General features: G+C 35.5%; 1 protein-coding gene across 1 annotated transcript in view; it reads right to left on the reverse strand.

Moving 5' to 3' along the window:
* Window positions 1–8,998, reverse strand: part of CNTN3 (contactin 3) — a 244,471-nt gene extending 235,473 nt beyond the window's left edge. Inside the window, exon 1 of the mRNA XM_060109564.1 lies at window positions 8,944–8,998. Coding sequence (XP_059965547.1) covers window positions 8,944–8,998 — 55 coding nt within the window. The remainder of the gene's footprint in view (window positions 1–8,943) is intronic.
* Window positions 8,999–14,170: the final 5,172 nt, after the last annotated feature.

A 14,170-nucleotide genomic window follows, 5' to 3' on the forward strand; every position in this document is an offset into this window, starting at 1 on the left:
TAACCAAGAGATTAATGAAGAAATCAAAGAGGAAATCAAAAAATACCTAGAGACAAATGACAACGAAAACACGACGACCCAAAACCTATGGGATGAAGGAAAAGCAGTTCTAAGAGGGAAGTTTATAGCAATACAATTTTACCTCAAGAAACAAGAAAAATCTCAAATAAAAGACCTAACCTTACACCTAAAGCAACCAGAGAAAGAAGAACAAACAAAACCCAAAGTTAGCAGAAGGAAATAAATCATAAAGATTAGAGCAGAAGTAAATGAAATACAAACAAAGAAAACAGTAGCAAAGATCAATAAAACTAAAAGTTGGTTCTTTGAGAAGATAAACAAAATTGATAAACCAGTAGCCAGACTCACCAAGAAAAAGAGGGAGAAGACTCAAATCAATAAAATTAGAAATGAAAAAGGAGAAGTTACAACAGACACCGCAGAAATACAAATCATCCAAAGAGACTACTAAAGCAACTCTATGCCAATAAAATGGACAACCTGGAAGAAATGGACAAATTCTTAGAAAGGTATAACCTTCCAAGACTGAGCCAGGAAGAAATAGAAAATATGAAGAGACCAATCACAAGTAATGAAATTGAAACTGTGATTAAAAATCTTCCAACAAACAAAAGTCCAGGACCAGATGGCTTCAGAGGTGAATTCTATCAAACATTTAGAGAAGAGCTAACACCCATCCTTCTCAAACTCTTCCAAAAAATTGCAGAGGAAGGAACATTCCCAAACTTATTCTATGAGGCCATCATAACCCTGATACCAAAACCAGACAAAGATACTACAAAAAAAAGAAAATTACAGAACAATATCACTGATGAATACAGATGCAAAAATCCTCAACATAATACTAGCAAACAGAATCTAACAACACATTAAAGGGATCATATACCATGATCAAGTGGGATTTATTCCAGGGATGCAAGGATTCTTCAATATACGCAAATCAATCAATGTGATTCACCATATTAACAAATTGAAGAATAAAAACCATATGATCATCTCAATAGATGCACAAAAAGCTTTTGACAAAATTCAACACCCATTTATGATAAAAACTCTCCAGAAAGTGGGCATAGAGAGAAACTACCTCAATATAATAAAGGCCATATACGATAAACCCACAGCAAACATCATTCTCAATGCTGAAAAACTGAAAGCATTTCCTCTAAGATCAGGAACAAGACAAGGATGTCCACTCTCACCACTATTATTCAACATATTTTTGGAACTCCTAACGACAGCAATCAGAGAAGAAAAGGAAATAAAAGGAATACAAATTGGAAAAGAAGAAGTAAAACTGTCACTGTTTGCAGATGACATGATACTAAACAGAGAGAATCCTAAAGATGCCACCAGTAAACTACTAGAGCGAATCAATGAATTTGGTAAGGCTGCAGGACACAAAATTAATGCACAGAAATCTCTTGCATCCCTATACACTAATGATGAAAAATCTGAAACAGAAATTAAGGAAACACTCCCATTTACCATTGCAACAAAAAGAATAAAATACCTGGGAATAAACCTACCTAGGGAGACAAAAGACCTGTATGCAGAAAACTATAAGACACTGATGAAAGAAATTAAAGATGATACCAACAGATAGAGAGATATACCATGTTCTTGGATTGGAAGAATCAATATTGTGAAAATGACTATACTACCCAAAGCAATATACAGATTCAATGCAATCCCTATCAAATTACCAATGGCATTTTTTACGGACTAGAACAAAAAATTTTTAAATCTGTATGGAGTCAGAAAAGACCCCGAATAGCCAAAGCAGTCTTGAGGGGAAAAAAACGGAGCTGGAGAAATCAGACTCCCTGACTTCAGACTATACTACAAAGCTACAGTAATCAAGATAATATGGTACTGGCACACAAAAAGAAATATAGATCAATGGAACAAGACAGAAAGCTCAGAGATAAACCCACGCACCTATGGTCAACTAATCTATGACAAAGGAAGCAAGGATATAAAATGGAGAAAAGACAGTCTCTTCAATAAGTGGTGCTGGGAAAACTGGACAGCTACATGGAAAAGAATGCAATTAGAACACTCCCTAACACCATTCACAAAAATAAACTCAAAATGGATTAAAGACCTAAATGTAAGGCCAGATGGTATCAAACTCTTAGAGGAAAACATAGGCAGAACACTCTATGACATAAATCACAGCAAGATCTTTTTTAATCCACCTCTGAGAGTAATGGAAATAAAAACAAAAATAAACAAATGGGACCTAATGAAACTTCAAAGCTTTTGCAAAGCAAAGGAAACCATAAACAAGATGAAAATACAACTCTCAAAATGGGAGAAAATATTTGCAAATGAATCAACGGACAAAGGATTAATCTCCAAAATATATAAACAGCTCATGCAGCTCAATATTAAAAAAACAAACAACCCAATCCAAAAATGGGCAGAAGTCCTAAACAGACATTTCTCCAAAGACATACAGATGGCCAAGAAGCACATGAAAAGCTGCTCAACAGCACTAATTATTAGAGAAATGCAAGCAAATCAATACTACAATGAGCTATCACCTCACACCAGTCAGAATGGGCAGCATCAGAAAATCTACAAACAACAAATGCTAGAGAGGGTGTGGAGAAAAGGGAACCCTCTTGCACTCTTGGTGGAAATGTAAACTGATACAGCCATTACAGAGAACAGTATGGAGGTTCTTTAAAAAACGAAAAATATAATTACCATATGACCCAGCAATCCCACTACTGGGCATATACCCAGAGAAAACCATAATTGAAAAAGACACTTCCACCCCATTATTCATTGCAGCACTATTTACAATAGCCAGGTCATGGAAACAACCTAAATGCCCATCGACAGATGAATGGATAATGAAGATGTAGTATGTATATACAATGGAATATTACTCAGCCATAGAAAGAAATGAAATTGGGCCATTTGTAGAGATGTGGATGGATCTAGAGACTGTCATATAGAGTGAAGTAAGTCAAAAAGAGAAAAACAAATATCGTATATTGAAACATATATTGGAACCTAGAAAAATGGTACAGATGAACCGGTTTGCAGGGCAGAAACGGAGACACAGATGTACAGAACAAACGTATAGACACTAAGTGGGAAAAGCAGCGGGGGTTGGGGGTGTGATGAATTGGGAGATTGCGATTGACATGTATACACTGATGGGTATAAAATGGTTGACTAATAAGAACCTGCTGTATAAAATGTAAATTAAATAAAATTCAAAAATTAAAAACAAAAACAAGAAGTCCCCATTAGCTTCCATGATTTGGGCTCCCTTTGGGGTATTAGATATTAGAAAACCTTTGCAAAATGGTCGGGTTTCTATTTTATAAATGTCTAGGGCAGTGCTGTCTGATAGAAATATAATGCAAGTCACACACATATTTTAAAATTTTAGTACACATTAAAAAAGGTTAAAAGAAACAGGTGAAATTAATTTTAATAATATTTTTGCTTGACCAAATATAATTACATTATCAGTGCAGAATTTAATCAATAAAAATTATTGAGATATTTAAATAATTTTTTTAAACTCTGAATATTTTTGGTTACAACTCTTTTACATTCTGTAAAAGACTTTTACTGCATTTTACAGTCTCTATTGGGACACATCTCAGTTGGGACTAGGTACATTTCCAACCTTCACCTGCCACATGTGGTTAGTGGCTCCCACATAGGACAGTGAACATGTGAAGTATCTAATACAGCTTAAGCAATGAACTAATAGGTAATTAAGGAGCAAGACAACAATCTCCTTGGGTCCTTGACGATTTTTAGCCCATGGTCTATACCTCTGACTTCATTCCAGAAGAGAAACTACTGAAGTGGTAAATTCTAGTGATAGGGAACTATACTCTGATTTCAGAGATAAACAGAAATCTTGAGACAACCATGTAGACTGGGCAAGTTACTTAAACTCTTCAAGACTGTTCCCTAATCTCCAAAATAGAAATAATATCTATCTCAATGTATTTTTGTTAACTATTTTTGATGACCTAAGTAAAGCATTTTCCACAGTGCCTGGTACACGATGAATGAGCATCCATTAATTACTACTGTTAGTATTATTAATTTTCCTGTCATTACTATTGTTTTCCTCATCTGAGTGTTCCTTCCTCTCCTTGTCTCTATCTCTCTGTCCTCTAACTAGGTCTCTGGCTCTTAAACTTTTTTCATAGCAACTCAGTAAGAAGTATACGTAAGATCAAGACCCAATACACAATATTAAAAGGACAGCTCCATGAGGACTGGGACATTGTCTGTTTTATTCACTGCCAGGTCCCAAATGCCCAGAAGTGCTCAACAGACAATATTTACTAAGTGGGCAGTGTATGCTGATATATTATACTCTATTCTTACTTTAATTTTAATTTATTTATTCTAATAAAAAATGCTAAATGTGACCCACAGAATTGATTTTTTTAATCCACTATTTGGTAGTGACCTTTAGTTTGGAAAACTCTCATCCCTATTTTGTGCAGGGTCTTCATTTCATTCATAAGGTACACCTCTTGATGTGGGCACAAGATGACATAGAGCCTTGAGGTTATCATAAAGGCTTTCTTTTCTCTCATATCCCACATATATTCCATCCACAAATCCTCATGAATATACCTTCAAAATATATCCAAAATTTGATCACCGCCCCTGCTAACTACCCTGGAGTCAGACATAAACAACCCTTGCCTGATTAGGGCATTAACTTCCCACTGATACCTCTGCTTGCTCACTTGCACCTCTACAATCAATCCACAACACAACAGCCAGCCAGATCCTTAAAAAAAAAAAGAAAAAGAAAAAGCCAGATTACATCACTTCTCTGATCAAACCACACTATGGCTCCTGAGGGCATTCAGAGCAAAAGCTCTAAATATTTTCAGTGATATACAAGGCCTTCGTTTTTGCTGCATCCATCTCCACGTTAACTCTTGGCTCTCACCTACTACTTCTTTCCCATAACTCTTCCTTGTCCAACCAGGCTAACTTTCCTGCTGTTTCTAGAAATACTCAGCATGTCATATATTAAACACTTGGATGGACTGCTGACTCTGCCTGGAGTTCCCTTCCCTAAATACCCACGAGGTCAACTCATTCGCCACAAAGTCTTAGCCCAAATGTCACCTTCTCTATGAGGATGGACCTGATGACCTCTGGTAACTCACTTCCAAGCCCCACCCCAACTCTCATCTTATTCTGCTTCTTTTCCTTCACAGCACAAGCATCTACTAAATCAATATCATTTTCTACCCTAACATGATGGAATATAAACCCCACAGGGACACAGATCTCTGTCCCTTTTCTTCACTGGAAACAATGTATGGCACATAATAGATGCTTAATAAATATTGTTAAAAGAATGAATGCAGCCTGGTGTTTTGGAGGAAAAACACGATTAAATTCACCTTAGGAAAAATTCCCAGCCAAAAATTACTATTTGTCCCTTTGCTACAGAGAGAAACATGCAGAGACAGAACAACAGAAGGAAACAGTTTTTAAAATGCAGAAAATAATGGATAACAAAAAGCTTAAATCTGAGAAAACAGAAAACACAAATTATCAAGCATTTGCTATATTTACTGAGTTTACATCTTTGGATAAACTCTACTCTACACAAGTGAATTCACATAATATATTTTTACTTGGCATTTATTTAGAGATCTTCCCTACCTCATGAACAGATTTTAACTTTAATACTAAAATATGACCCAATATTGGTTAACAGAATATCACACTCACAAGCTGGCTTTTTAATCTAAATTTTATATAAATCCAAAACGAGTACCAATATTCAGTACACAAAGAACTGTACGCAATCAATACTCTTTAGAAAATTAGTCAGAGACAAATTCTTCTCCATACTATAATTATAAAGATTACCAATTCTCTAACTAATACCCTACATATAATTTATCATATATTAGTCCAGTTCTCCTTTACCAACCTTTATAGTTTTACCAACATACCCAGAAAATCAAGTTGACCCTTAAATTTTTTAATGTCTTAATATTTTAGTAAAATGGATACTGCTTTCTCCATAAATTCGTTCATAAGTCTGTAAAACATTTCTAAAAAATACTGAAAACAAGCAATACAATTTGCACACAGTGTAAAATTACAACTCAAAATTTTAAACCTTTGAAATACTGATCTCATTTTCTTTAGCTATACTTCCTCTTTCTGAGTATATCTACCTGTTTCCAACTAAGTTCAAGGTTGTTTCCATGAAAGTTGATATTGTGAATAATAATATTGCTGTAGTGTATTCCCTTTCATTTTCTCCTTGTACAACAGAACTCAAATTTAAAATTTTGTAAATGAAAATAATCCAAGAAAAAGATTTATTTTGATATCTGTGTTGGTCTTTCTCCAAAAACTATTTAAAACAGTAGAAATTTATAAATAATTACTCCTTTTTCTCAGTGCTAGATTAGTAGGAAAGAAAATGTTTTAGGAAACAAAATGGAGGCATCACAGCGGAAAACCTGTTTAAAAAAAGTTTATTTTAAAAGTTGGAGGTTTAAATATCATTTAAATACTTCAAGAATGTTTAAGTTTGACATAAGGGCTTAGAAGTTTACTCCAATATAAACATGTTTTCAAATAACATATGTTTTACCTAACAATGCATTTGGCCTCGTTCCATACCAATTTCCTCCTCTTAGAAAAGAAAAATGACAAGCTACTTTTTTTTTTGTTACTTTCCTTAGGTACCATAAAGCACTTGTGTTTATCTAGAAGGTAGGTCCTTCTTCTCAGGAGATGGATGCTGAAATTTTTAGAGGTGAGAGGTGATAACTTCTGTAACTCATTTTCAAATGGTGTAGTCAATCAAACAATGAATGGAAAATACACACAGATATGTATATATATAGAACAAGTACAGTAAATGGTAAAATAGTTAAATCTAAATGGTGCATATATAGGTACTTATTGTACTATTCTTTCAACCCTTTAGGTGCTGAAGAGTTTTTATAATAAAAAGAAAGAAAACTTTGCAAACAAATCAACGGACAAAGGATTAATCTCCAAAATATAAAAACAACTCATGCAGCTCAATATCAAAAAAACAACCCAATCAAAAAATGGGTAGATGACCTAAATAGACATTTCTCCAAAGAAGACATACAGATGGTCAAGAGGCACATGAAAAGATGCTCAACATCACTAATTATCAGAGAAATGCAAATCAAAACTACAATGAGATATCATCTCACACCGGTTAGAAGGGCCATCATCAAAAAATCTACAAACAATAAATGCTGGAGAGGGTATGGAGAAAAGAGAACCCTCCTGCACTGTTGGTGAGAATGTAAAATGATACAGCCACTACGGAGAATAGTATGGAGGTTCCTTAAAAAATGAAAAATAGAATTACCATATGACCCAGCAATCCCACTACTGGGCATATACCCAGAGAAAACCATAATTCAAAAAAGACACATGCACCCCAATGTTCACTGCAGCACTATTTACAACAGCCAGGTCATGGAAGCAACCTAAATGCCCACTGATAGACAAATGGATAAAGAAGATGTGGTCCACATATACAATGGAATATTACTCAGCCATAAAAAGGAACAAAATTGGGTCATGTGTAGACATGTGGATGGACCTAGAGATGGTCATACAGAGTGAAGTAAGTCAAAAAGAGAGGGCCTCCCTGGTGGCGCAAGTGGTTGAGAGTCCGCCTGCCGATGCAGGGGATACGGGTTCGTGCCCCGGTCTGGGAGGATCCCATATGCCGCGGAGCGGCTGGGCCCGTGAGCCATGGCCGCTGAGCCTGCGCGTCCGGAGCCTGCGCGTCCGGAGCCTGTGCTCCGCAACGGGGGAGGCCGCAGCAGTGAGAGGCCCGCACACCGCAAAAAAAAAAAAAAAAAAAAAAAGAGAAAAACAAACATCATATATTAACGCATGTATGTGGAATCTAGAAAAATGGTACAAATGAACCTGTCTGCAAGGCAGAAATAGAGACACAGACATAGAGAACAAATGTATGGACACCAAGGGGGGAAAGGGTGGGTGGGATGAATTGAGAGCTTGGGATTGACATATATACACTAATATGTATAAAATAGATAACTAATGAGAAACTGCTGTACAGCACAGGGAACTCCACTTTGCTGTACAGTAGAAACTAACACAACATTGTAAACTACTATACCCCAATAAAAAAATAAAATACAATAAAATAAAGCAAAAAAACTAATCGTTGTACACATGTTACTTCATTTAAAAAAATCCTTGTCTTACTCTTCCCCTGTTCAAAAAAATGAAACAACATGAACAAAAAGGAAATGCATCAAATGGTTTTTAAGAGTTGCTTTTGTATGGTGAATATATGAGAATTATTCCTTTTTCTTTCTGTTTTGTTCTAAACTCCAAATTTTCAATATTAACAAATAAAAACTCTATCCTTATTTTTGGTCCCTTAAATAAGTTATTTGCTGAAAGAAAAATAGTATTGTTTTTAAGATTAGATATGAAAATGCTGATATTCTTTAAAATCTGTATTTTCCCTTTACACTACAGATTACAAGATTTAGCCATTTTGGTAAAAAAGTCATGAATTAACATTCTCAAATTCTGATTAATTGTTATATTAATAACACTACAGTAGATCCATAATATTTTTTGTACACATGTATCTATTCTTTTTTTATTTTATTTTTTATACAGCAGGTTCTTATTAGATCCATGATATTAAATGCCATTATATTTGTAATGAAAATATAATGGTCTGCAAACATTAGGGAGCACAATGAGAATCCAGTTATCAGAAGAGAAAACTAGAATTTCCTTTCTAGGACAAAAAAAAGACTTGTGGAGGATTAGTTCAACATTTAAAAATTATTTAACAAATGACTCAAGTATAGTTCTAACTTCAATTTAGAAAATATAGCTTATTGTTACCTCCTAGGCAGCCAATGAATGAAAGCAGGATCAACTGTTTCCATGACAACATCATCTTTAATTGCCAAAAGCAAGAGTAACTCTTGTCCAGTCTCTGATGAATAGAATGCTGTGTCTTCAGGTGAATCCTTTAATCTGTAAAATAAATATACAAAGAAATCAGACTTGAAAAAATGAATTGCTTTAAAACACAGATTTTCTTCTTTTCATAAAACTGTACCACTCTCAACCACTCAAAATCCCCAAATGAAATGAATCTTTTTTGGTGCAAAAAAGATGTATGATATGTAGATACTTAAAAAACTCTTCATGTAACTGATAGGCAGAGAGGCTTCACGAAATTAGAAATGTTTGACAATACTAAAATATTAAATATTAGTATATTAAGTATTGAAACTTTTGCAAGATAGTAATTACAACAAGTAAAGTATTACCCTGAAATTGTAACTTTTCTCATTTTCTCTCATGATAATATTTTTGGTTAAACTAAGAGTCAAATCAGCAGATTTGATATCTTGAAACACTGCTTTTCATAGTCTCTGAATCCCTCATAGGCATATAAATTATAAATAACATTATCAATGTTCATTTTAAGCCTGTTTTTTCAGAAACAATTGCAGAAAGCCCTCAATTACATATGTTGAATTTAAAAAATGCTAATGATGTTAATCATTAGAGAAATGCAAATCAAAACTACAATGAGATATCATCTCATACCAGTCAGAATGGCCATCATCAAAAAATCTAGAAACAATAAATGCTGGAGAGGGTGTGGAGAAAAGGGAACCCTCTTGCACTGTTGGTGGGAATGTAAATTGATACAGCCACTATGGAGAACAGTATGGAGGTTCCTTAAAAAACTACAAATAGAACTACCATATGACCCAGCAATCCCACTACTGGGCATACACCCTGAGAAAACCATAATTCAAAAAGGGTCATGTACCAAAATGTTCATTGCAGCTCTATTTACAATAGCCAGGACATGGAAGCAACCTAAGTGTCCATCGACAGATGAATGGATAAAGAAGATGTGGCACATATATACAATGGAATATTACTCAGCCATAAAAAGAAATGAAATTGAGTTATTTGTAGTGAGGTGGATGGACCTAGAATCTTTCATACAGAGTGAAGTAAGTCAGAAAGAGAAAAACAAATACCTTATGCTAACACATATATATGGAATCTAAGGAAAGCAAAAAAAAAAAAAAACGTTATGAAGAACCTAGGGGTAAGATGGGAATAAAGACACAGACCTACTAGAGCATGGACTTGAGGATATGGGGAGGGGGAAGGGTAAGCTGTGACAAAGTGAGAGAGTGGCATGGACATACATACACTACCAAATGTAAAATAGATAGCTAGTGGGAAGTAGCCGCATAGCACAGGGAGATCAGCTAGGTGGTCTGTGACCACCTAGAGGGGTGAGATAGGGAGGGTGGGAGGGAGGGAGACGCAAGAGGGAAGAGATATGGGGACATATGTATATGTATAACTGATTCACTTTGCTATAAAACAGAAACTAACACACCATTGTAAAGCAATCATACTCCAATAAAGATGTTAAAAAATGCTAATGATGAAAATTGTTCAGTATGAGAATCTTGCAAATGAAACTACTTTATTTTTTGCTTTCCTGAATCTTCATAAACTTGAATGTGCTGGCTGAGAGTAAATAATTGTGTGAATACCCTGTGTCATGTTCAATGGCCATTTGAAACTACCTAAACTGCATGGATAATGATCAAGTAGGCTGTATGCACACACTTAAAATCAGAGAAACTTTTTTCGATTGCTAAAACTCAGCTGGTTCCACACAGAAAAATGAGTGACTTTAATGTCAGCCATTTTAGCAGAGAAGGTGTACAACTCTCAGTCAGTAGCTGCTATGGATTGGGCTGTCTTAGTTGTTGCTAAGCAAACGAGAGAAATCTCAGTGGTTCTTAACTATGGGATCCTGCCATGTGATGCGATATATTCAATTAGAATTAAGTGTGTTCCAAATAATAATAATTTCAAGAGTGAAAATATGACATCTTGCAAGTTACATAAAACAATATATTAAATCAGTTATTCCCATAGTAATGCTGCTCTTGTTAACTTGCAATATAATACACATTCTTGGGGAAGGCGAGGGGAGTAAGTGGTGGAATGGCTAGAATTCCGGGATTTCGGCGTAACTCTGACTTGGCCCATGGGAATCTGAAAAAGGTGGAAATACAATTGAGAACTACTCCTCTAAGAACTGCAGGTTGGCAACTTACACCATCATGGGATCTGTGACCATTTCTAACTGTCCCCATTACTACAAATTGCAAGTGTCTTAGTTTACTTTCCCCTTAATGCAAACACTGCAAAATGAATTCAAGTGCAAGCAGTTTACTTGAGAGGTGAATGACAAAAACAGTCAGGACCGGGCGAAGTAAGAGAGGGAAAGGAAGGCAGCCAATAAAGCGTAAGATATGAACCCATCAACCCCTGTGTCTAAGTACAGCTTATTTCTTTTGGGGAAACTCTGGAAGTCTAGCCTGTGTAGAACGTACGCCTCAGAGTAATCCCAGAGTTATGCTTCAGTTGTCCAGTTATCCTTGCCAAGGGGCAAGGGATCTGGGGTATTTATACACCAACTCCCATGAGTCACCGTTTGGAGGCTATTTTCAGGGAGCATTCATGATCCAGCATTTCTAACCTCTCATAGGGACAGCAAAATGGCTTCAGAGACAAAAAAAAAAAAAACATTAGGTCCATTCAAAAAATGCATTTGGTGGCAAGTGGAAGTGAGGTGTGCACTGAAGTGATAATGGCAAGAGTCACATGTGGTGTCTGTCACACTGTGCATATGAAACTGAGACATTTTGAAGCTATTTTCAATAGCATTCAGTCCCAGGAGACTTATGGCCAAAATCATGAAATTATTTAAGTATACAAGGAAGGACACACATTCTACTTCATTCAATAATTACTCCTCAAGCCTTTCCAGTGGTTGATTTCCCCCACTTGGACCAAAGGCTTTCAGATACCTAGCCTGCCTTCCTTTTTCCTGATTAATCAGTAAGACATTTTGTATCCATAATTATTTTCAATGACTAAGTTGAATAATAACTTAAATCATTCTAGATTACACTTAAATATGACAGCCATAACCTCCTTCTAATCATGCACGTGAGGAAACCGTAGTCCAGAAATCATGAGAAGAATGACATACACACACATATACACAGTAGAAAAGCAAAAAATTTTTTAACTTTTCAAATAAAATACAATGACAATTATTCATAAAAGGCATTGGAAACATTAAATGCAGAAATATGATACATGAAATGTCAAATATTCATAAAAAGTTAGGCAGCAGTTGCAAGGTATATTAAAGTCTGGGGACAACAGTTAAGTCTCAAACACAGGAAAGCCTTGAGGAGTAAAACATCAAACTAGTATTTCATTCTTTGAGGAGTTAAAGCTATCCAGTTTATACATTAAAAATGGACTTAGAAAGAATTTGGTAATAACAAAATAATAGACTTAAAAAGAACAGGTTGTTGGAATTTTCAAGAAAAAAGGACAAACTTTAGCAGAAGATCCTGTAGTAACATCATCACAATCATTAAAATGCATCCATATAAATGTGTGAGGCTTTGCTCTATGTCATACAGAGAACAAAACATATGGTCTATGTTCCAATACTGCAACAGGAAAAGAAAATATTATAAACACTTGTAAGTAGGATAAGGAGAAAATTACTAGACTGATACATCTTTGAAAGTAGGACCACAGCTTTTCCACCACTGGTTGCTGCAATGTTTCTAACACCCTGTGGATCATTTTAGGCTTTTAAGTAATTTTTCTTGCTGAGCTTTAAGAAAAATGAGTAAGTCAGTTTGGGAGATTAAACCATTTCACTGGTCATCAAGTGAGTGAGAAGCATTTCTACGGAAAGAAAAGATAAGCCACAGCATGGGATCTAGCCACCACTTGAAAATTATTTCAGAAAAATGTATAGAAGGCATTAAGTAGATAGTAAATTTTAAAAAAAAGTTATCTTCCAAACAATGCATCCCACAACTAACATGCATATCAGCTACATTTGCAAAGTATAAATATGTTCAAAGAAGTCCTAAAGTCTTTTTGAAAATTCATTCATTCAATAAATATTTATTAAGCTCCTATTAGGTGCTGGAATTTTAATTCTGGAGGAAGATGAAGATGGGGTTGTCAGATAATTGATGATCCCTGCCCTCATGGAATATACAAACTAATGGGAGTGATATATGATTCAATTACTTACAAAGTATATGTAAACTGACCACAGTGAAAGGTACAATGAAGAGATAGGAGTTTCTAGTGAAAATCTCAATGAGAACAACCCTCATCAGGAAGGTTAGGAGAAGCTCCTCTGAAGAACTGCAGTGAAATGGAAGAAAAGAAGAGATGACATAATCAGATGTGTGTATGTTTTGCAGGGTGAGAAAAGGAAGAAATTTTCCAGGTATAGACAAAGACTTGGTATGGCCTTGAGTTGGTAAACAGGCTGGTGAGTAGCCACTGTCTGGACCCTCTCCTATCAATTAACCACCCTGTCTCCCAGGCTGGCCCAGAACCCCACCCCACCAACTAGATGTACCACCTAAAAATTAGTGACTGGCTCAACACGGGGTTTCCAGAATTCTGCTCTAGCCCATGTCACTTCTGATTGGTTAGTGCCCATGTCCCTACTGCTGGTTAAATATTTTGGCAATCACCCCTGGGCGTAAAGAATAGAATATGCAAAAGGCTCTGTGGCTTCAGTGTTCATGGCTTATTGTACGAACAGAAAGAAGACTGATGAGATAGAATGCAGATGGCCAAGTTCACTGTGGTGTGAAATGAGACTGCAGATGTATAATAGGGGTCAACCTTCTATGCCTGGCTAAGAATATAAGTATCAGGATAAAGCCCTTTGAAAACGCAGTACAATTTTAACCAGGAGTTGATATGATCAGATTTACAATGAACATTCAAATCAGACAATATTATAATCTGTATCAGGCTTAAAAGGATAAAAAGACAACACATTTTGCAACACACCAATTTCGTTCTTGCCTTCAAATTCACAGACGTCAGAAGCTAGACAATATTAACCAAACTATCTAATTTAAGAGAAGAAATATGTATATTCCAATATTCTTATATTGGTTCACACACATACACACACACACAGGCACACGCTGTATAAAGTTCAAAGATAAAG

Source organism: Mesoplodon densirostris, chromosome 10 (assembly GCF_025265405.1).
Source record: "Mesoplodon densirostris isolate mMesDen1 chromosome 10, mMesDen1 primary haplotype, whole genome shotgun sequence".
Lineage (NCBI taxonomy): Eukaryota > Metazoa > Chordata > Mammalia > Artiodactyla > Ziphiidae > Mesoplodon > Mesoplodon densirostris.